Source organism: Lithobates pipiens, unplaced genomic scaffold (genome assembly GCF_037356315.1).
Source record: "Lithobates pipiens isolate NorthernLeopardFrog02 unplaced genomic scaffold, aLitPip1_a1.2 Scaffold_23, whole genome shotgun sequence".
In the NCBI taxonomy this organism is placed as follows: Eukaryota; Metazoa; Chordata; class Amphibia; order Anura; family Ranidae; genus Lithobates; species Lithobates pipiens.
Window position 1 is genome coordinate 178,431,228 of NW_027507785.1, and position 25,351 is coordinate 178,456,578.

Consider the following 25,351-nt stretch of genomic DNA (forward strand, 5'->3'; position numbering starts at 1 on the left):
CGGAATCCACCTGGTTCCTGTCTTACTATACAGTATCCCACAAAAGTGAGTACACCCCTCACATTTTTGTAAATATTTTATTATATCTTTTCATGTGACAATACTGAAGAAATTAAACTTTTCTATAATGTAATGTAGTGTACAGATTGTATAACAGTGTAAATTTGTTGTCCCCTCAAAATAACTCAACACAACGCCATTAATGTCTAAACTGCTGGCAACAAAAGTGAGTATACCCCTATGTGAAAATGTCCAAATTGCCGGCAGCACTCATGCAGCCCCAGACCATGACAGTCCCACCACCATGCTTGACTGTGGGCAAGACACACTTGTCTTTGTACTCCTCACTTGGTTTCCACCACACACGCTTGACACCATCTGAACCAAATAAGTTTATCTTGGTCTCATCAGACCACAGGACATGGTTCCAGTAATCCGTGTCCTTAGTCTGCTTCTCTTCAGCAAATTGTTTGCGGGCTTTCTTGTGCATCATCTTTAGAAGAGGCTTCCTTCTGGGAAGACAGCCATGCAGACAAATTTTATGCAGTGTGCAACGTATGGTCTGAGCACTGACAGGCTCCCCCCCCCCCCCACCCCTCAACCTCTGCAGCAATGCTGGCAGCACTCATATGGTCTATTTCCCAAAGACAACCTCTGGATATGACGCTGAGCACGTGCAATCAACTTCTTTGGTCAACCATGGTGAGGCCTGTTCTGAGTGGAACCTGTCCTGTTAAACTGCTGTGTGGTCTTGGCCACTGTGCTACAACTCATTTTCGGGGTCTTGGCAATATTCTTATATATGAAATATGTGGACTGCGCCAACCTTACCAGAAAATGTTATTATATTCCTCACCTCTGCTGTGAATCAATGTATTTTAACACCCCTTCTCAATCAAACTAGCTAATCCACACTAGTCGTGATACACCTTTTGCAATATAATTATTATTTCAAATATGTGATCATAACAAGGGTGCAAATACGCTAAATACCACCAGTGAGTTGACAAACACTAAATATGTTAATACATTATTTTTTTACAGTAAATTATTAACAATAGATTATAAAATTAATCAAAATTACTCATCACTCTCTGCGAGGGCACAATTCATGAATAAATCAACTTAAAATGTGACCTATTAATAGTGACAATCCATCTTCAAAAAAAAAGAAAAAGTGAAAGAAAATCCCCTGAATACAGTCCCAAATAAATATCGTATGGTTACCTTTACTTTTGGCACGTGGATCATAAGTGGTATGTGCTTTAAGATGTGCTGTTCTTGATTTATGGTTGAATATAGGTAATCTTCAAAAAGTTATTTATTTCAGTAATTCAATTCAAAATGTGAAACTCATATATTTTATATAGATGTGTTACACACAGAGTGATATATTTCAAGCATTTCTTTCTTTTCATTTTGATATATACAGTATGGCCTACAGCTAGTGGAAAACCCAAACTTAACCACTTCAGTTCCGGACCAATAAACACCTTAAGGACCAGAGGTCTTTTTGCAATTTCGCACTGCGCTGCTTTAACTGGTAATTGCGCGGTCATGCAATATTGCACCCAAACGAAATTTGCGTCCTTTTCTTCCCACAAATAGAGCTTTCTTTTGATGGTATTTGATTGCCTCTGCGATTTTTTTTTTTTGCGATATAAATGAAAAAAGAGCGAAAATTTTGAAAAAAAAAGATATTTTCTTCTTTTTGTTATAAGAAAAATCGAATAAACTAAATTTTAGTCATACATTGAGGGCAAAATTTATTCAGCCACATGTCTTTAGTAAAAAAAATGTCAATAAGCGTATATTTTTTGGTTTGCGCAAAAGTTATAGCGTCTACAAACTAGAGTACATTTTCTGGAATTTACACAGCTTTTAATTTATGACTGCCGATCTCATTTCTTGAGGTGCTAAAATGGCAGGGCAGTACAAATCCCCCCCAAATGACCCCATTTTGGAAAGTAGACACCCCAAGGAAATTGCTGATGGGTATGTTGAGCCCATTGAATATTTATTTTTTTTGTCCTAAGGGATTGAATAATGACAAAAAAAAAAATAAAAATTTTTTTTTACAAAAAGTTGTCACTAAATGATATATTGCTCACACATGCCATGGTTATATGTGAAATGACACCCCAAAATACATTCTGCTGCTTCTCCCGAGTACGGGGATACCACATGTGTGGGACTTTTTGGGAGTCTAGTCGCGCACGGCACCCCGAAAACCAATCACCACCTTCAGGATTTCTAAGGGTGCAAATTTTTGATTTAACTCCTCACTACCTATCACAGTTTCGAAGGCCATAAAATGCCAAAATAGCACAAAACCCCCCCAAATGACCCCATTTTGGAAAGTAGACACCCCAAGCTATTTACTGAGAGGCATGTTGAGTCCATGGAATATTTTATATTTTGCCAAAAGTTGCGGGAATATTACAAACTTTTTTTTTTTTGCACAAAGTTGTCACTAAATGATATATTGCTCACACATGCTATGGGCAGAAGTCAAATTACACCCCAAAATAAATTCTGCTGCTTCTCCCGAGTACGGGGATACCACATGTGGGGGACTTTTTGGGAGCCTAGTTAACTAGCTACCTAGCGACACTAGCGACACTGATGCAGCGTTCAGAAAAATTATCGCTTAGTGACACTGGCAAAAGGGGGTGAAAGGGTTAACTAGCGGAAATCAGGGGGTTAAAACCATTATTGGGTAGTATATCGGGGTACCTAGCGCTATAAAAACCTGGCGGTGAACCTAAAAAAATAACTAGCTACCTAGCGACTGTAGCGACACTAATGCAGCGATCAGAAAAACGATCGCTTAGTGACACTGGCAAAAGGGGGTGAAAGGGTTAACTAGCGGCAATCAGGGGGTTAAAAACATTATTGGGTAGTATATCGGGGTACCTAGCGATATAAAAACCTGGCGGTGAACCTAAAAAAATAACTAGCTACCTAGCGACACATGCAGCGATCAGAAAAATGATCGCTTAGTGACACTGGCAAAAGGGGGTGAAAGGGTTAACTAGCGGCAATCAGGGGGTTAAAAACATTATTGGGTAGTATATCGGGGTACCTAGCGCTATAAAAACCTGGCGGTGAACCTAAAAAAATAACTAGCTACCTAGCGACTGTAGCGACACTAATGCAGCGATCAGAAAAACGATCGCTTAGTGACACTGGCAAAAGGGGGTGAAAGGGTTAACTAGCGGCAATCAGGGGGTTAAAAACATTATTGGGTAGTATATCGGGGTACCTAGCGATATAAAAACCTGGCGGTGAACCTAAAAAAATAACTAGCTACCTAGCGACACTAGCGACACATGCAGCGATCAGAAAAATGATCGCTTAGTGACACTGGCAAAAGGGGGTGAAAGGGTTAACTCTAGGGGCAATCAGGGGGTTAAATCTTTATTGGGGGGTGATAGGGGGCTACCCTGGACCTAACACTAACTGTCCTGACAGTTTTTACTGTCACAACTGACACTGAATGCATTGATCAGTAAAGAAATGATCAATGCAATCAGTGACACTGTGACTGGGGGGGGAGGGGGGGCGGGGGGGGATCGGGGGGGGATCGGGGGGGGTTTGTGTGCCTGTGTGTACCTACATGTCAGTGTAGTGTTCGTGCAGACTTACTTTTACTCTTCTCCTCGTAGTCCGGTCAAAAAGACCGCCCCGAGGAGAATGACATCACTTCCTCCTTCCTGTGTAAACAATACACAGGGGAGGAAGCTTCTCATTGGCCAGGAGCGATCCAGAGGGGGTGGCCGAAAACGAACGGCCATCCCCTCATCACGGAGCGCTCCTGGACCGAATCGGACCGCCGTAACCAGCGGGAGGGGGTCCGATGGGACCCCCCACCCGCTGGAAGGCAATCACGTAGATGTACGTGATTCTGCCTGCCTGTGCCATTGTGCTGACGTACAATGGCAATACGGCGGTCCTGAAGTGGTTAAGTATAAATCATCCCCAACTCATCACTGACTGTGGAAACTTCATGCTGGACCTCATGCAACTTGGATTGTGTACCTCTCCACTTTTCTTCCAGACTCTGGGACATTCATTTCCAAATGAAATGCCATCTGCTGGTGTTGGTCCACTGCATTTTATCAAGTCCAAAGTCAGCGCAGCCCTCAGAAAATTCTAGAGCACTTCATGCTTCTCTCTGCTGATCAGCTTTATGGAGATGCTGATTTCAGTTTCCAGCAGGGCTTGGCATCTGCCCACACTGCCAGAAGTACCTGGTTTTATGATCATGCTATCATTGTGCTTGATTGGCCAGCAAACTCGCCTGACCTAAACCCTATAGAGAATCTGTGGGGTTTTGTCAAGGGGAAGATGAGAAACACCAGACCCAACAATGCAGATGAGCTGAAAGCAACTATCAAAGAAACCTGGGCATCCATAAAACCTCAGTAGTGCCACAGGCTGTTTGCCTCCATGCCACGTGCATTGATGCAGTATCTCATGCAAAATGAGTTCCAGCAAAGTATTGAGTGCATACTATACTGTACATGGACATACTTTTCAATAAGCCAACATTTCTGTATTAAAAAATACTTTTTTTATTGGTCTTATGTAATATTCAAGTTTCTGAGATACTGAATTTTGGGTTTTCACTATCTGTAAGCCATAATCATCAAAATTTAAAGAAAGAAATGCTTGAAATATATCACTCTGTGTGTAACGCACCTATATAAAATATGAGGTTCACTTTTTGAATTGAATTACTGAAATAAATTCTCTTTTTGATGATATTCAAATTTTATGAGATGCACATTTTATATGGAATATTTGGGACTACCAGTAAATCAGCTTTATATCTGAATTTCAGGAATTATGTCTCAGACAATACAAGCCAATGGAGCTCAGCCGCTCAGCAAAACATGGGAGCTAAGTTTATATGAACTGCAGAGAACACCACAGGTAAAGACTTTCGATTTAATCTGTTTGGAAGTGGAGCTTTTACTGTAGGCTATGGGTTTGTAATAATAATCATATTTTGATTAATTAATGTTTTGACAGGAAGCAATTACAGATGGGCTAGAAATTGTAGTATCACCTAGAAGCTTGCACAGTGAACTTATGTGTCCAATTTGCCTTGACATGCTGAAGAACACAATGACAACTAAAGAATGTCTGCACAGGTTTTGTGCTGACTGCATAATAACTGCTCTAAGAAGTGGGTAAGTATAGCTTGTTTGTAGTTGGTATTTTGTCCAGGGCTGGCAGCAGAGGCTCTACCTGACAAAGTATTTCTTCTTTCCAATAAAAGCTTCTTCGTTTTTTTTTTTTATTTAATGTAAAATTTATATAAAGTTCCAGCTGAACTTACCACCTCTCCCTTTGTTACCACCTTGTCCTTTGTGAATGCAGCAGAAAGTTGTAGTTCATTTGACCTGGTTCCACAAACAAGTGGATATTTTAAACAGGAAAAATTTTCAAATATAATAATAAAAGCTATCCGAGCAATGGAATTCAGAAAGCATAAGTTACTTTTTCAGTCTGACAGTTATCTGTCTCATTTGTTCCAATACTCCAGTGTTGCCCTTTTAACCAATTCAGCTTTGGAAGGTTTTACCCTCTTCATGACCAGGCCATTTTTTCCTATTTAGTGCTTTAACTGGTAATTGTGCGTTCATACAGTGCTGTACCCAAACAAAATTTATGTAATTTTTTTTTCACACAAATGGATCTTTCCTTTGGCATTTTGATCAACACTAGGGCTTTAGAACCTCTTTAAATGTGTGAGTGTATTGTATGTGCTGATTTTTACTAAATGTCTTTGATTCTTATCCCTGCTTTGGAATAAGAAACAAAGAAGGAAAAAAAGAATGGCTGCACACCACAGGAACGTTCCAACGATTTTTTTCCAAAAATAGCAAATGACAGCCAACAAAGACAGAGTGTCCGAACCCAGGAGGTGACGCGTGCGCTTCACACTGACCTCAGTGCTTCTTTAAATCCTGAGGTCATTGTGAAATGCACGCGTCACCTCCTGAGTTTGGACACTCTGTCTTTGTTGGCTGTCATTTGCTATTTTTGGAATAAAATCGTTGGAATATTTCTGTGGTGTGCAGCCGTTCTTTTCTTGCGCTGGGTGCGGGCCGTGGCTTGCACTCAGCGCTTTCAGACTGTAGTGACTGCTCGCCTGGAGCGGCGTCTTCTTTGTTTGAATAAAAAAAAAGAGATCATTCCCTCTGTACAAAGCCCTGTTTGGATTGACAACACAAGGCTCTGAGCTGTGATTGGACACAGGTGATTAGCAGGTCCTGGCAATGTATAATTGGCCGGGACTTGCTGACAGACTCCCGTTGTGTACAATCACAATAGGAGGGGCATTTTGCCTGCACGGGCCGCCAGTCCACAATATATTGTGGGCGGGCGGTCCACAAGAGGTTAAACATGAATTGCTTATGTTTTTTTATATTGGTCTTTCTTAATTTGCCCCAATGTTGGAGAATGTAGACATTTAAATATTAACCCAACTTAACATAACATTTAAATATCAACTATAAATTGTACAGTACAAGATGCCTGAATTTTACGTTGTACAGCCCCAGGCAAAACTTATAGCTCACAATTTTTTTTTAAAATACTTTTAATGCTTGGGTACATAAAATGTACAGAAATAAAAGTAATAGGTCATTGCATGTAAGGAATAATAGAGCTCAGTATGCGCAAAGAAAAAATCCTGGAGTTACATCCTTTATCCTTTGTTCTCCACAGAAATAAAGAATGTCCAACATGCCGTAAAAAATTGGTCTCCAAAAGATCATTACGCCCAGATCCAAACTTTGATGCCCTCATCAGTAAGATCTACCCAAGCCGAGATGAATATGAAGCTCATCAGGAAAGAGTACTGGCCCGGATTAGCAAACATAACAATCAACAAGCACTGAGCCACAGTATTGAAGAAGGTCTTAAGATACAAGCAATGAACAGGTAAAACTCTAGGTAACAAATTATATAAGGTGGATACATAGCAGTATGTACAGCAGGGGTCTCAAACTCAAATTACCTGAGGGCCACAGGACAAGTTTTCATATGCCATGGGGGCCACATGCAAAAGTTGTCAGTGGACACACTTTTAACCCCCAGCATTTGTATAAGCGGATACACTATTAACCCCCAGCATTGGTATAAGCGGATACACTATTAACCCCCAGCATTGGTGTTAGCGGACGCACTATTACCCCCCCAGCATTGGTGTCAGCGGATGCATTATTAACCCCCAGCACTGGTGTCAGTGGACGCATTATTAACCTCCAGCACTGGTGTCAGCGGATGCATTGTAAACCCCCATCACTGGTGTCAGCTGACGCATTATTACCCCCTCACTGGTGTCAGCGGAAGCACTATTATCCCCCAGCACTGGTGTCAGCGGAAGCACTATTATCCCCCAACACTGGTGTCAGCGGACAGACTATTAATCCCAGCACTGGTGTCAGCAGACCTATTATTAACCCCCAGCATTGGTCTCAGCAGACGCACTATTATCCCCCAGTACTGATGTCAGCGAATGCACTATTAACCCCCATCACTGGTGTCAGCGGATGCATTGTAAACTCCCATCACTGGTTTCAGCTGATGCACTATTAACCCCCATCACTGGTGTCAGCTGACACATTATTACCCCCCGCACTAGTGTCAGTGGAAGCACTATTATCCCCCAGCACTGGTGTCAGCGGAAGCACTATTATCCCCCAGCACTGGTGTCAGCGGACAGACTATTAACCCCCAGCACTGGTCTCAGCAGATGGATTATTAACCCGCAGCATTACCCCCCACACTCCATAAATACTCCACAAATACCCCCCCACTACACTCCACAAATACTCCCCACACTTCACAAATACCCCCTCTTCACAAATTTCAACCCCAGTCACCCAACTAAGGACTTTGCTCAGCCCCGGTGAAATGGCTCACTTACCTCTTCTCCTGGCAGTCAGCTGGTGGCCTGATCTTCTGCCTCCTGAGTCCTCTTCTCCTGTCAGGTTCTAGCTTCATCACAGGCTTAGTGGCAGGGCATACACATACAATCTCCTGCCCTGAGGTGGCAGCAGGACCCTGGATCCGGGGTCGGGCAAAGCCTGCGAGGTCGATCATACCTAGGTGGGTGGATCCTCCCTCTGCTCTTTCTCGTCTCCTGTGCTGTCTGTTTTTCTATGATGTGCGTGCTGGGCTGCAGCAGCATATGGGGGAGAAGACACAGGAGATGGAGAGAGAAAGCTCCCCCACGATGCTACATGTGACACAAACAGGGCAAGGTATAAACTAGGGGAGGGGGAATCATTCCCTCCCAGAGACACCACTTCACCTGACATTACAGTCACCTCTGTGCTCCCCTCCTCTGCGGCGCCTGAGTGCTGTGCATCCCGTGCACCCGCCCAGGGTCGGCCATGCCTGCGGGCCATTTGTAACCAGTCCGTAGGCCGGTACTTTGAGAACCCTGATGTACAGTAACTGTTTTATCTACATTTGTAAAAAGCATAGAAGAAAAGTAGAGAAAACACCAAAACCTGTGGTCTATTCATGTCCTTACAACATTTGCTGGAGGTGTTTCCAGCACATCTGGTTTATAAAACTTTTCTCTCAGTATTTTTATCCACAAATTTATATATCATTGACATTTATTTGGGTGAGTAAAAACACAAAATTTTTTTGTGGCATATACTAAAATACATTTAAGGCAAAGGGATTGGGCTGCCCTAGTTTAGGGGGACCTGTATTCACTTTCTTCAGGCCAGAAAAAAGCTGATGCTACAAAAAAAGTTTACTGAAATCTTTGCATTATATACTGTAAGTCCACCAGAAGGGGATTGTTCTTTTAAGTAGTGTTCATAATTTGAGGCATCAGCTGGTTTATAGCAATTGAATCTAATTTAGGACTGAGCCAAATTTTAATTCATGTAAAACTTTCAACAGATATAGCTATTATGCAGTATTGAAAGTTTTAAAGGTGTCTACTGTAGGTTTAGTGTCAAAATTCTGCCAGAAGTTGAAATTGAGGTTGGTAAATAATCTGCATATGTTTGTTTTTTTGGTATACTCTATATACCTTTCCTGAATAAAGTGCTGCTGTGGGCACCATCCACTGCTGGACACATGGCCAAATACCTAGATTATGATCTTTGCTGAAGAGAGTAACCAGCCAGCCTAAACTTGTTCCACTCCCTCAGTAGAAATCTCTTGACCAAATTCTTTGCCTTTGTGTTATGTTGGCAGCACTGACAAATACCTGGAACAGTATTTTCATTAGCAAAGCTTACTGCTTTTTTGTTATCCTTTTACCTGTATCAGCAAGTCTGTTAACAATTTAATGTACAGCTCCTAACTTGTATTGTGATCAACCACAAAGCAGATATAAAAGATTAGCTTTTTGTTTCCCGATAATCAAAAGGCCATGAATAAATTGTCTTTATTCTGGCCTTCCATAGGTTTTCTAGCTAAACAATTTCTTCAGTAGAATCTAATGAATTGGGTACTTTTTCCATAATCCCTAGGTGGCTGGCTGTATGGACTACTGTACATAATACTACTACATTTATTTTCTGAAGCTGCCCATAGCTGCTTAGTTATTGATTTCTCAGTGTAGCATTTGATCCTTATAAGATTTATCTGTCTTCCTCTTACTTAAAGTGGTAGTTAACCGCAGCATTAATCGCATGCAAGCACATTATGAAATACTTACTTTAGAACAAAGCCCTCCAGCGGTGCGCTGTCATTGCTGACAGGGCTTCCATCTTCACCTGGTCTTCCTTCCGAGTTCGTGGGCTCTGACTGTATGAGTGGCCGGAGCCACGATGATGTCACTTGGCCTCAGTCTGTGCCCTGGCTCTGGCACAGAGCTCTGAAGGTCCGGCAGCATCCAGTATGATTATCTTCTAAACACCACAAGTTTAGGAGATATTCAGTGTACCTACAGGTTATTATTATCACTTTAAAAACTCAGTAACTCTAAGCCCTTGTACACACGGTCGGAAAATCCGTCAGAATGTGTCCTATCGGACCGTGTCGTCGGATAATCCGACTGTGTGTGGTATGCATCGGATTGATTCCGTCGGACCCAATTTTCCAACATGTTGGAAATATTTCCCGACCAACTGGGCCGGTCGGACATACTCCGATCATGTGTAGAGAATTTTGATCAGACCAAGTGCCACGCATGCTCAGATCAAATTCCTACATCAAAGCTATTGGCTACTAGCCTGAATGTAGTCCAATCGTAACTAAATGACGTCATCACGTTCTGAAAGATCGGATTTTTCAAACAACTTAGTCCGACCGTGTGTATGCAACAGTTTCGGACACAATCCGTCGGACTAAATCCGACAGATTTGGTTGGCAGAATCTCCGACCGTGTGTACGTGGGCTAAGACCCCTTTCAGAATTGGGGCGTTTTTCAGGCGCTTTAGCATTAAAAAAAAGCGCCTGTGGTTTAAGAATAAGGATGCACAATCGAAAGATATTATAAGTAAAGATAAAATGTGTACGTTTCAGGAACGAATGATCAAAAAAGAGGTGTTAGCCCTTGTACACATGGTCGGACATTCTGATAGACAATGTCTGATAGGACTGTGTTGTCGGATAATTCGACAGTGTGTGGGCTCCATCAGACTGTTTCTGTCGGAGTATCCGACGGACCAAGTTTTCCATCTGGGCTATAAAATTTTCCGACAACATGATCCGATCAGACTTTGTCCGATCATGTATAGAGAATTCCGATCTGACAAAGTGCCACGCATGCTCAGATCAAATTCCTAGACCAAAGCTATTGACTACTAGCCTGAACGTAGTCCCGTCCTAACGAAATAACGTCATCACGTTAAGCACGATCGGATTTTCTGATAACTTTGTCCGACTGTGTGTATGCAACAGTTTCGGACAAAATCCGTCAGACAAAATCCGACGGATTTGGTTGTCGGAATGTCCGACCGTGTGTACAAGGGCTTAGATATAAATTGGTGAAGGTATGCACAGTTGAAACACACTGTGGAATCCCTCCCCCATCCGATCAGGTCGGCAGACAGCTTGCGTCCATTAGAGCGGCTGTGTGTGGCAACTGACAGAAGGAGAGGAAACTCGAAGATATATAATATCTTGAATGGCTTAAAAATATCGGAGCACCCCCCCCCCCCATATATTAAAAATGGGACGAAGAGATTGGGACAGGTAGTACGGAGGCAGAAGTGTATACAATATTAAGGATCACCGGACTGTAGTTTACTGGAAATGAACTACAGATGTATGGCTTGGTGGTATATAACCCCAGATAGATTACACCAATTTCAAATGCTGGCGGGGATGTTTAGAAATAGGATCTATGATCCACATTTGGTGGACATGCCCTAAAATCAAAGTATTCTGGAAAGAGATACCATTAACAATTGAGGAAAATTACGGGTTTAAAAATACCAGAAGAGCCAAGGGTGTGCCTGCTTCATGGGGCTACGTTGTCCATCAAACAATATAGGAAAACACTGACACCTTGACTACTAAATGCAGCAAAGAGTTTAATTCCCAGTCTGGAAAAACCCAAAGAGCCCCTCTTTGAAAAGTTGGTTTTGTAAAATCAATAAAATGTACAATCTAGAGCACTTAACATTTAGTGGAGAAATAGGAGAAGCGGGGTTTGAAAAGAGATGGAAAGATTGGGAAAAATATAAGCAATCATCGAGATACGCCGAAAGGATGGCTGTAGTAGTATAACATGACTCAGGGCCGAATAGGTAGGACTTTAGATATTTGAAGAGACCTAGGGTGGGATGCAGGTGGGGGGAATTGGATTGGGCGGGATAACATTTTGTAAACATATGTATACTGGGAGAAGACTTGTTTGCAGCCCAAGGGGTAAATGGAAAATAGGGGGAAAAAAACACATTCAAGTAATATGCTAAATGATATTTGCTACTATGATGTAGAAACGAGTTGAGACTACGATGAAAGGTAGAGTTGATTCAAGTCTCTCTAAAGGGTTCACTGATGTGGCAAAAAGAAAAAAAAAAGCGCCTGAAAGAAGCCTCATCTGCAATCCCAATGTGAAAGCCTGAGTGCTTTCACACTGAGGCGCTGCGCTGGCAGGGCGTCAAAAAAAGTCTTAAGTCTTAACCCCCGCTAGCGGCCGAAAAAGGTTATAACGCAAGCACTTGGGCTTTCACATTGGGATTGCAGATGAGGCTTCTTTCAGGCGCTTTACATGCGCTTTTTTTAATGCTAAAGCGCCTGAAAGAAGCCTCATCTGCAGTCCCAATGTGAAAGCCCCAGTGCTTTCACACTGAGGCGCTGCGCTGGGAGTGCGTCAAAAAAAGTCCCGCAAGCAGCTTCTTTGTATCGCTGCAGTGGCGATTTGCGGGTGGTCATAACCCTTTTTCTGCCGGTAGCGGGGGTTAAAACCACCCCACTAGTGGCCGAATACTGCCGATAAAACAACGGTAAAGTGGTGCTAAAAATATCGCTGTTTTACCGCCGACGCTGCTCCGGCCCCAGTGTGAAAGGGGCCTTAGTGTTGTGGGAATAGTCATTGACATCAATGAGGAACATTGGGGGTTATTTGCTAAAGGCAAATCCACTTTGCACTACAAGTGCATTATGCTAATGTTATTATGCAAACTAGACATGTGCAATTTGTTTAGTTCCAAATTAGTTTTTTTTATAAATTTTGTCAAATTCGTTAATTCTGAAATTCACGAATTTTCGATTTTCTGAATTTTCGGAAATTGCAAAATTCTAAATTTAGGAAATTTGGAAAATTCTACATTTTGGAAATTTGAAAAATTCTAGATTTAAAAAATTGGAAGTTTCGGAAATTCTAAATTAGGAAATTCTAAAAATAAGAATGAAAATCTGAGGATTCAAAAGAATGAAAATTCGGAAATCTAAAATAATAACTATTAAATTAGGTACTGGAATTTCCTTTCAAATTTGGCTGTTTGTGAACGGAACGAGTATGAATTTATCCGAAGTTACGCATTATCTAAAATAATGAATGGACAGTAATGATCTAATAATAATAAATAATAATAATACCTTTTTATTATTATTATTTATTATTAGTTTGTTCGAATTTTCAAATTTCCGAAAAAAAACAAATGAAACGAAAACAAACAATTTTTTTGTCAGTGCACACATGTCTAATGCAAACCTCAGATTTTAGAACACGGATATTTTTCATTTACTGGTACAACTACAGAGGACTTTTCAGGCAATCTTGTTCCCTAAAAGAAACCTGTAATGAGACACATAGGGACTGGGATGGCTGAGCTTTCCCTCTTAAGGTACTAGTTGCCTGGCTGTCATGCTTATCGACTGACTTCTTTGCTTTGAGTCACTGACTTGGAAAACACATGCAAACAGGTAATGGAAACTCTAGTGCCCCTTTTGACTTCTGTTCCATCCTCTCCCTGCATTCCTTGTTTATGTGCAATCTTTTTGTTTTCCTTTGCTTTTGTATTTCGTAAGCCTAAAGCAAAAAAATTCTGCTAGGGTTGGTTTGTTTTGAGGAATAGTTTTTTTTTTCCGAAGGAACTCAATATTCTACATGCAATTCCATGGAACACCATTGCAAAAAAAAAAAAAAAAAAAAAAGAAGGAGAGTCTATTACACTTAAAGCTCTAAAGTCAAATTAAAATGTCCTAAAACTTCACGTACATAGGTACTGTTGGTGCCTAATGCCTGGTGAATACTGTATATCCTAAATGATCATCAAGTGTATAACTTTCATTCACCTCCAAAGGGAACATACTATTACATACACACGATAGGGGTCATTAACCTGTGTGAGGGTTGTGCCCACCAAACTTTGCATCTGTCAACAGATATTAAAGTGGTATTAAACCCAAAACAAGAATGTATTATATTACAGCTTACCAATCATTGGATGTGGTGGCTGCATTCATTTTGTTTTCTTTGGCTTTTTTCCCCTGTATTCTCACCTGGTGATCTGGTCAGTAACACACCTCCTGTATTAGTGAGACACAGCTCTGGAATAATGAGAATGAGTACAGGGGGGCAGAGCAGACAGCAGCATTGTCAGTCTGGAGAAAGGGGGGGGGGGTCAGTGTTGTATCAGCAGGATTAGAATCGCTAACAATTTGCAGCACACTTTACAAGCAGCTAAAGCAAACAGTTTTTTTTCCTTTTTGGATTAAGGTTTAGCATAAATAAATAAAAGCTGATAACTTTATTAATCACCCCTGCCAGTGTTAGTGGTTTGTCTCATCCATGTAAACTGATACATTGTGCTGGAGAACTTGTGCTTTTGCAAAACAGCAGACTTACTGGCTGGTTCACCAATAGAAGAAAGAAAACCTAAAAATGGAAACTGATGCAGTCATCACATCTAAGAATTGGTAAGCTGCAGTATAATAAATGTTTGCTTTTGGGTTTAATACTGCTTAAATCAGATGTACTGGGCAGTGTGCTTCATCCATTTGATAGCCTTGTACATATAACCTTACAGAGATACCTGAGTAGATTATGGTACGTATTTAACAAGTGAACATATTTTGGGACTGCATTTGTTACAAGTGTCTCTCTTATAACATATCGCTTAAAGTGTTGGTAGAAATCTATGTTCCATAAAATATTTAGTGATAGTGTGAGTCACAATTTTCTGATAATATTAAAGGACTTCTACTGACATTGCTAAGTGCCAAACACTTGGCAGCACCCTGGCAGTACAAACTATCCGCGTAAAAAAACTCGGGGCCTGCTGAGTTTTATAATTGGTAACATAATTGTTAGAAAAGCTCATCCCAAATAGATCATTGTGTTAGCCAGCATGTTTACAATGAATGTTAAATATATGTATATATTTAATTACTGTCAGAGAGAGAACAACTTTGAATGTTCGCTATCGCCCTTTAACCACTTCAGCCACGGAAGATTTGTCCGCTCAATGACCAGGCCATTTTTTGCGATACGGCACTGTGTCGCTTTAACTGACAATTGCTCGGTCATGCGACGCTGTACCCAAACAAAATTGACATCCTTTTTTTCCCACAAATAGAGCTTTCTTTTGTTGGTATTTGATCTGCTCTGCGGTCTTTATTTTTTGCACTATAAACAAAAAAAAAGCGACAATTTTGAAAAAAACACAATATTTGTACTTTTTGCTATAACGAATATCCCTCAATTTTTTTTTTAAAGTTAATTTTTTTCTCAGTTTAGGCCGATATGTATTCTTCTACATATTTTTGGTAATAAAAATCAAAATAAGCGTATATTGATTGGTTGTCTACAATTTAGGGGATAGATTTATGGCATTTTTTATTATTATTGTTTTTTTTTTACTAGTAATGGCGGCGATCTGCGATTTTTATCGTAATTGCAACATTATGGCAGACACATCGGACACTTTTGACACATTTTTTGGGACAATTGACAATTACACAGCGATCAGTGCTATAAAAATGCACTGATTACTGTATAAATGTCACTGGCAGGGAAGGGGTTAACGCTAGGGGGCGATCAAGGGGTTAACTGTGTTCCCTGATTGTGTGTTCTAACTGTAGAGGGAGGGGGCTAACTGGAGGGGATGACAGATCAGGGTTCCTAGCTATTTCCAGCTATTCCTAGCTATCTCCTCTCAGAACAGAACAGAGATTTGTGTGTTTACACACACGTGTCTCTGTTCTGCCTTTCGTGCCCGCGATCGCTCATGGCCGGCGGTCCCACTTAAAGGAGCTGACGTACAGCTACGACAGCTTGCGGGATCGTGCCAACCTGCCGCAGTATAATGATGGCGGCTGGTCGGGAAGTGGTTAAATACCCCTCTTTCTAAAATCCTTTCTCATTTATTTTTATTTCTGGTCCTTGCTATGACATCACTTAATGATGCTGGGTTATACACACATTACACACATCATTATTTTCATGTTTTGAGTTTTAATTGTTTTATAGAATTAAATGTTCATGAAACGGTACCTTATCTATATATACGTGCACACCCCTCTTGTTCAGCATTCTGCACATTATTTGATTTGTTTTGTTTTTGATTTGTTGCTTTTAAACAACATAAAATCAAATAAATGATTTTCTCAACAAATTTAATTAATGGCGTTGCATATATCATATCCTAGTTAAGAGTTAATGTACGGGTAATTATTTTAGGTATCTTCTGTTTTGTGCTGTGTACAGGGAAAGGAGAACATTCTAATCTGCTTACCAGTTTCTTCTTCTGGAAAATAAACAAAACCGCAGGAGAAGAACAAAATGGTAAGCCAATTTAGAATTTTCTCTTTTTTAATATAAAAACATTTTTGGAAAACGTAAACCATCAGTATTTTTCTCTGATCTACACGTAATGATTGGAGATAGTGTGTGGGCACCTATTGTAAGGAAGTGTAAATGTGTAGAATTGACTGCTTTACTGTATGAACAATATACATAATGGGGGTTATTTACGAAAGGCAAATCCACTTTGCGCTACAAGTGTACTTGGAAGTGCAGTTGCTGTAAATCCGATGGGGGCATGCAAGGAAAAAAAAAAGCATTTTAGCTAAAATCAGCAGCGCTTCCCCTCATTTTAGACCTACAAGGACTGCACTTCCAAGTGAACGTGTAGTGCAGAGTGGATTTGCCTTTAGTAAATCAACCCCAGTCTGTATTTTTTTGTAATAATTTGTCTGGTCAATTTAAAATACTTGTCCAAATATGAACACATTTGAGCTGAAAATGAATACGGAGAGAGCCTTTTTAGTTACCCAAGGCCACCTCCTTCATTTAACCTGCTTTATCCTTGACCCTTTAATAGAAGAACACGAAATTTGAATATTTGCTATTTTTTGATTGTGTATTGCAAAAGTAAATTGTCTTAAGTCTTATTCATCTTCTGTTGTCACTAATGTCAGTGCTCATTCTGTTATAGAGTTGCATTTGCTTGTTGCAGATCTTGGAAAGGGACTAGCCCACATGTTCCTTTCGTGATGGCTTCCAAAACACTAAATGTTTATGTTTTGTCATGGAACATACATTGATGGATACAATACTGCTAGATTTGTGACAGAATAAATATTGCATTACAGATTACAAAGGGGAAAGAAGCAACAAGTGGAGAATGGAAGTGGAGCTGAAGATAATGCAGATAGTTCCCACTGCAGTAATGCTTCTGTACACAGCAATCAAGAAGCTGGGCCCAGCAATAAGAGGACAAAAACATCTGATGATTCTGGTTTGGAGCTGGATGCAAATAATGAGACTGTAACAATGGATCCTGTGTTGGATGGATCCAATGAGATAGAGCTGGTCTTTAGGCCTCACCCAACACTAATGGAGAAAGATGATAATGCTCAGACACGGTAAAAGAATGTCATCTGTAATTTGATCACTATACATGTATAATTTCAAGCAAAACTGTATTGAGGTCACAATCACTGAAAACATGTTAAGAGCCCATTTGAAGGCTAAGGCCACGTACACACGCGGGGACTGTTCGCTCAACTTTGTTTGTCAAACAGTTTCAGCGGACAGTCCGCTCAAACTTAGCATGGACGGACTTGCCCACACACGGTGAACGAACAGTCTGCTGAAACCGTGCGCGATGACGTGAACGGCACGTACGACAGGACTAGAAAACGACGTCCTATACACTGCAATGCAACCTTCGGCGTGTAAATCCTTTCTGAGCATGCGCAGAACTTAGTTTGACGAACAAGCCTACACACGAGGGGACTGTTTGCTGAAACAAAGTTTCAGCGGACAGTTTTTCGGAAATTCCGAAAAACTTTGTTCAGCAGACTGTTCGCTGAAACTGTCCGCTGAAAGCCCACACACGAGCGGACTGTCCGCTGAAACACTGTTCAGAGGACAAAGTTGAGCGAACAGTCCCTGCGTGTGTACGCGGCCTTACACTCTTGTTGTTTTTATTGTACTATAGTTATAAGTCATGATTTTTAAAGGAGAGGTATAGCCAAAGCTATTTTGGCTATACTTCTCCTATGGATCACAAGAGTGCAGTTTGTTCTGCAGTTCTGTGACCTGTTTTTAGCCAACAAAGAGGTAAAGCCTGCCATCGGCTGACGCCACTCAATTAGGCCAGGGTCGGGGAAAAATCCTGTCTTTACAGTCAGGGTCCACCCAGATGCCTGGACCGGCAGCTGGCTCAGCCTCTCAGCGTGCCGTTGGGAGACTGAGCGAGCTGTACCCCATTCCCCCCTCATTTTTTTTAATGCATACTTCTTTTAACTGATTTTCCCTCCGTGAAAATGCAAAATTAAAAAAAAAAATCATACTTTCAAAGGGGATGGGGGGGGGGGGTTGAAAGCTTTCATTTTCTATGTCTTTTATATCTGCCTGGAGTTCAGCTTTAAACACACTAAGGTAGAACTGAAACTATGACAATTAAGAGTATTTTTACTATCAAACTGAATGTCTATTTCTATAACTTCAGATGGGCTTTCAATAATTCAATAATATAATATTATTGAACTCACAATTCTGCTCAAATTGCTCAGGTGTAATTCTGTTGTCTCAAATACAGTATATTTAAATTAACAACACCATCACAGGAAGACTTGTGATGCTTCCTTAGCTGTGGGTCATCTTGTTTTGTGAGCAGTCTTAGTAGTTATATAACACATAGACATCACTTTCCCATTGTCTTATCTTGAAGGTTCATAAAGACTTCTGGAAATGCTACAGTTGATCACTTATCTAAATACCTTGCTGTGAGATTGGCTCTTGAAGAATTTCGGAGTAAAGGAGAGACTAACCAGATGAGTCTGAATGCTGCCAGTGAAAAGCAGTATACTATATACATTGCTACAGCCAATGGACAATTTACAGTGAGTATTTTGTTTTCTGTGTTTACCTGCATTGATATTGTTTAGTGGTATTCAAAGTGTTGTTATTCCCCACCACCATTATTAGAGATGAGCATGCTAATCTGGGAATTTGGACCCAACCTAGATCACCAAAGTCCTAATGCAAACCGAAAAAACTGAGCAGTGAATACTCCTAGGCTGTAAACCTATATCATACTAATTCACTTGAAATGGATATTATCAACCCTTTCTTTTTTTCCACCATATTTCAGTGTTATTTCTGCTTCCTAATGACAGTCAGTCATATGATGTCCAGAAGGATAAGCCGCGATCGCACGCCTGCGTGGGCATGCAGTGCGGTGATCGTTGGTGTGGTGTGTCAGTCTGACACACCGCATTACTGATCTGGTTAAAGAGCCTCTGACATAGGCTCTTTACCATGTGATCAGCTATGTCCAATCACAGCTGATCACAGCGTAAACAGGATATCACTCACGCTGACAGACACGAGTAGAGGAGAGCCAACCAGCTACTCTCCTGGCGGGGGGGGGGGGGGGGGTCTGCGCTGATTGATTATCTGAGGATGCCCACCTCAGCTTACTGGGGATGCCCACCAGGGATACCCACCAAGGACCACCAGGTATGCTCACCCATGACCATCAGGGTTGCCAATCAGTGCCCATTAGAGGTGCCTGCCAGTGCCTCCTCATCAGTGCTGCCTATCAATGCCCATCAGTGTCACCTAACATGCCCATTAGTTCGCCTAACAGTGCTGCCTATCAATGCCCATCAGTGCTGCATATTGGTGCCTCAGCATCAGTGCCAACTTTGGCAGATTGGATGGCGTGCCTTACGGACCCCCTATAGACAGCTTAAGGCATGGCAAACAGTATTTCAATATATTGTCATCACCGATGCAGGACCCTGACCAAAGTCTTATTTGACCCCCCCCCGGTGAGATTGCCAGATGGGCTTTAAGCCTTTGTTCCCAGCTGCACATCCCCTTGTCCGAAGGACCACTGACACATTACTTTCCTATGGGCTGTGATACTTCAAATCTGTAGGTTGAACTAGACCACCACATACGCCATCCACTGACATTGCTAACTTTAGCCTTGCCTGAATACTGTGTGTTTGATTGCGGTGCCATTTACCATTTCTCACTTTTTTTTGTATCAAATGTTTTTATTAAGAGAATACACTTGTTTTCCATTATTAAATAAAAATGTTTTAACATTTTACAAACTAGCAGGTGACCGAAAGAATAAAAAACAGCAACCGCATTCTCTATTTATCCCTCCACCTCACTCCCTTCCCTCCCCTTTCCCCATCCTATCTACACAATCTCTCTCCTCATTCACCCTACATACTCCAGCCTTCCTTCCTTCCCACCCACCCCCTTCACATCCATTGTTCAGTCACTGGGTTATTCTGCTTCCAACCATTGTTTCCACATTCTATAACATTTCTTATCATTACTCCTCTTCATATATATATATATATATATATATATATATATATATATATATATATATATATTCATTTCTCCTTCCCAATCATATCCTTTATCTCTTTCAACCATTCTATTACCGTCGGGGGGTCTTTTGATTGCCATTTCCGTGCAATTCGTTTTTTCCCTTGAAACAAACATCTAATAATTGCTTTCTGTGTATTTCCTGGCATAATGTTCTCCTCCATCAGGCCTAGAAGGCAGATCCTGGCCTCCGTATCGAACAATGTCCCAAAAACAGAGTTTATTTTGTCCGTAATTTCCTTCCAATACCTATGCAACCTGGGACATTGCCAGATCATATGTACCAGGTCACCCCTCCTGTCCCTGCACCTTTGGCAGTCTGCATCTAACCTCCTTCCAAACATAAACAACTTCAAAGGCGTGTAATATGACCTATGTATCAAATGCAAATGTGATACAATCTGTGAAGGGGCGAGCAAAATGCCAGTGCCAAAACGTAATTCCATTGCTGCTCCGTTATTGGCCCCACGTCTCTCTCCCATTTACTCTAGTTTTTGGGTTCTACCTCTCCTTCCTGTTCTGCTTTATTTACGCACACATACATGTCAGAGATTACCCCCTTAGATATTCTAGCATCAACCAGTTTCCTGAGAGCAGCATTTCAGTCCATTCTGGCTCTTTCCCTCTAAATTGTACATCCAAGGCATGCCTGACTTGCAAACACCTATAGAATGACCAATTTTGTAACTGCAAATTCTTCCCTTATCTCCTGGAAGGATTTCAATCTGCCTGCCCTATACAATTGTGAAAGGCAGTGGATACCCCTCCGGTCCCATTCCTCTATTTTCCCCATCACTTTAAGCTCTTTTAAATTTTTATTATCCCATAAAAGGGAAAACTCAGAGAATCCGCCACAACCTAAGATGGTCCTAACAGATTCCCAACCTTTTACCATTAACTGGACTGTAGGACGTCTGGAACTGAAGGAGTCCGCCTCAACTTCCTCCACGACCGTATCATGGCTAGTGTCAGTCAACAACCCTTGATAAAGTCACGTGACATGTGACGCGTCAGGAGGAGCCAGTGATGTAATCCGAGGTCTCTCTGTGTAACACAGCGGACACTGTGTGAGGATCGCTTTGAGCAGCTGATGGTTCTAAAGCGCTGGGCATTGTGTAATCATATGTGATTGGATATGCTCGTGATTTTTAAAGTATATATAAAGATCATTGCACAATGATTGTTTTCTTATTTTTTATGAAATCTATGCAAACGGATACGCTATTGAAAGACCAGAGAAATCTATGTAAACGCTGAAGCCTGAAGGAGGAGTGGGTCTGGTTAGCCGAAGTATTGTGGATACCATGTATACCCACTGGGAAGGTACTTCCTTGTGGAAGCACATTGAGGAACTGGTTTCTCTCTTTCTCTCTCTTTTTTATATTAACCCTATATAGTGCAGCAACCGGGGACTAGTGAGAACTCGTCTTGAATTTGTTGTGCCTGTGTAGGGGTGCGCTTATGCCTCATTTCTGATGATTTATAGACACGTTTTCATACTATACACATTAGTGACTATTTTTTTGGCATGATTAGTTTACAGCACACAGCACTTTATATATTGTATTTTTAATTTTATACGTTGTACCTTATTATTATTATCACCATTTTATTAGATCTGTGCACTTTAAATAGGAAGTTGATTTGATTTGGGGTGTCAGAACACTACGAGAATGGCTGAAGCTTAATCATTAAGGTTTTTTTCTATTTTTACACTATTATTTATTATCACATCAGCGTGTGGATACACACCTACTTATCATTCAACAATAGGTTACTTCCTGCCCCCCTTTCTGCTGGTAAATTACTTCCTCTCATATACTGTATTTGTGCCGCCAGGAAGTAATGTCTTGGGTTTGGCAGTGCTAGGCCCCCCACCTCTCTCGGCCGCTGCAGCACCTGCAAGCAGATCCTTGCCGCTCCGTTTTTCCACATTAATTCTCTGAACACTCTGTCCAGTTTTTTAAACCAGTATTTTAGGATCCACACTGGGAAGTTGTGTATTACATATAATATTTGTGGCATCCATACCATCTTGATTAAATTACACCTCCCAGCCACAGAGAGAGGGAGATGGCTCCACACCCAACATTTCACCCAACATTTCTGTTTTAATTTTGTCATAAGTGGAACTACATTATGCGGGGGTTCTATGAGGGGGTCTATTGGCAAAAGTACGGATTTTTCCCAGTTAATTACTAATCCAGAGAAATATCCAGAATCTTTGACTATTCCCATGGCTACCCTCAGGGAGGACTGTGTGTCCCCCAAGAACAGCAGAACATCATCTGCGTACATAGCCATCTTCTCCTCCCCCCTCTTTCTTTTGAATCCCTGTACCCTGTAAGTTCTTAATACGATAGCCAGTGCCTCCATTGCGAGGGCGAAGAGCAGGGGCGACAACGGGCACCCCTGTCTCATCCCCCTCTCCAACTGGATCCAGTCAGAGCACTCACCATTTATTCTCACCTTGGCCCTAGATCTCTCGTACAGTATTCTTATCCACTGGACGAAATTAGGGCCAAACTGAAATTCTGCTAGTACCTTCCACAGGTAGTGCCATTCAAGGCCATCAAAAGCTTTAGCCACGTCTAATGATAGAACAGCTCTATTCCCTCCATTTTCTATTGGCAACTGCATGTTTAAGTGTACTTGCCTTATATTCACGCTTTTAGATCTATCCGGCATAAAACCGGTTTGATCTGGGTGTACCACCTTAGAAATTATGCTGCCAACGCTTTTGCCAAAATTTTTACATCCAAACACAGAAGTGATATAGGCCTTTACGAAGCTGCCTCTAGCGGGATTTTCTCCTTTTTTGGTAATAAAATTATTGTAGCTTCTGTCATAGATATGGGTGGCTTCCTTGGCGGCTCTGTTAAAAACCTCCAAGGGTTTAGGGAGTAATACGTTCCCATACCTCTTGTAGATTTCTATTGGTAGTTCATCCAGCCCGGGGCTTTCTGATTCGCCACGCCTGTCGTTGCCTTTTGTAACTCTTCCAGTATCAATGGGGCTTCCAGTTCCTACCTGTCTTCTTTTGACAGAGAGGGAATTTTCAGCCTTTCAAAGAAATGCCACATTTGCCTTCTACAAAATAATTTGTGACGTACTATACAGGTTTTCATCATTTTGTGTTCTTTTGATCTTTCTTTCTTTATCCCATATTGCTGGTATAGTGGCTGGGGGTCTGTTTGCCTTCGCTATCAGGGCCAGTATTCTTCCAACTCGTTCTTCCTCCCCAACAAAAAATCTATCTCTGAAACATTCTTTTATTTTCAGCTTTCTCCAACACTAGTTTCCTATATTACACTAACACTAGTTATATTACACAAAACACTAGTTTTTTATATTACTCCCAATGAAGCTGACCCTAAATTTAGGTTTATAAATTCCTCTAGGCTGGCTGCAATTCCCCCTTCATCTTCTATTATTTGAAGCCAAAAGGGATTTACTTTCCAGTCTCCTCTGCTGTAACTTGTCCCAGCTTTTATTGAAAAGACTACAGGTGAGTTGTCTGAAATCCCCCTTGGTTCGTAATCCACTTCCTTCATTATGTTCAAAACTTCCTCATTACAAAGCACAAAATCAATTCTGGACAGGGTGGCGTGTGTCCCAGAGTAACAGGAATACTGTTTTTCCCTCGGATGCTTCCTCCTCCAGACATCCACCAACCCTATCTCCTCACAAAATTGGAAGAGCGGGCCACTGGATGCCCCCCCCGGGAGCAACCCTCGGTGGAAACCTATCTATGCTTTGATTCATACTCATATTAAAGTCCCCTGCCACTATAACTTCCCCCCCCCCCCCTGGGTTTATCTGCGATGAACCTCATTAAGTCACACATAGATTTTGTTTCGTTAGCTAACACACACACTGTCTGTTTTCGATTACACAGAAAAGAAAAACTTACCGCCCGTTTTCATCCACCTTTCTTTGCCTACAGGAGAAGACCAATCTGGCATCTATCAGTGTACTCACACCCCTTGGATATGAGGTATGAGTAGAATGGTATTGCAACTGGTAATTCCTGTGACCTAACACACCAGTTGTTCCTTTCTCAAGGTGTGTCTCCTGTAGGCAAAGTATTTTACATCCACTTGTACCAGCCATAGAAAAGATTACCTGTCTTTTGGACATATCGCTCACCCCCCACACATTCCAAGAACATATCTTAACTTTTCTAGTGTGATTTGGGGTTTTTCCTCTTCCCTCCCTAATACCTGTCATTCTCCTGTCCTTTTCCCAATCTCCATTCAGGATACCTCTTAACCTCACCCCTTACTCCTTTGTGTCTAAATTTCTGGGGTACTTTGACCCTAGTTTCTGTGTTCCCCTTTAGTGATTTTCTTTCCAGTGCTAAGTTAATACTTATTCCATAGTGTTTCTTACTTCCCTTCTTCCCATCACACCCCCTCATTCTCTCTCCCCCCACTCTCTTTCTCCCTTATCATACCAAAACCTATACCTTCCACCCTCATACTCACATTTATCCATATACACACCCCGCTCTCTCCACTCCACTTCCTCTCCACTTCTCCCTCCTCCTTCCTTCCCCCACCCCCCTTCCCACTTTCCCCCTGCCCAATTTTGGGCCCATACCCAGGGCTTCTAAAGTGACCGTGTCTTCCCCCCAAGGTGATATTTCTCAACCTTTTGTTACCTTTTACTATGTGCATTACTACCCAGACCTGGTAAGAGGAGGACCATCCTCAATGTGTTCATAAATATTTTCTCCCCCTCTCTACCCCCTCTCTTACATCTATATGTATATACACATAACTATATATATATATGTCCTGAGATGGGAAAAAAGAGAAAAAACTGAACATCCCAAAGTCTCAAAAAAAGAACATTTTCTCATATTCCTTCACCTCGCTGTATCCTTCCTTTGTTCTTTTCCAGCCATAATGTTACTTCTTCAGGCAAATTAAATAACCTGACTTCCCCAAATACTGTTATTCGTAAGTGTGCCGGATAAAGTAATGCATATTTGATTTTAAGCTGTTGCAATCTACACATACATTTTACAAACTTCGC

At 41.4% G+C, this 25,351-nt stretch overlaps 1 protein-coding gene across 2 annotated transcripts in view; it reads left to right on the forward strand.

Moving 5' to 3' along the window:
• Positions 1–25,351, forward strand: part of RNF2 (ring finger protein 2) — a 71,514-nt gene that overhangs the window by 35,817 nt on the left and 10,346 nt on the right. For both annotated transcript variants that reach the window (XM_077452664.1, XM_077452663.1), the window contains 5 exons: positions 4,847–4,938; positions 5,038–5,198; positions 6,742–6,957; positions 17,041–17,313; positions 18,627–18,798. In XM_077452664.1, the coding sequence (XP_077308790.1) occupies positions 4,852–4,938; positions 5,038–5,198; positions 6,742–6,957; positions 17,041–17,313; positions 18,627–18,798 (909 nt within the window). In that variant the 5' untranslated portion in view covers positions 4,847–4,851. The remainder of the gene's footprint in view (positions 1–4,846; positions 4,939–5,037; positions 5,199–6,741; positions 6,958–17,040; positions 17,314–18,626; positions 18,799–25,351) is intronic.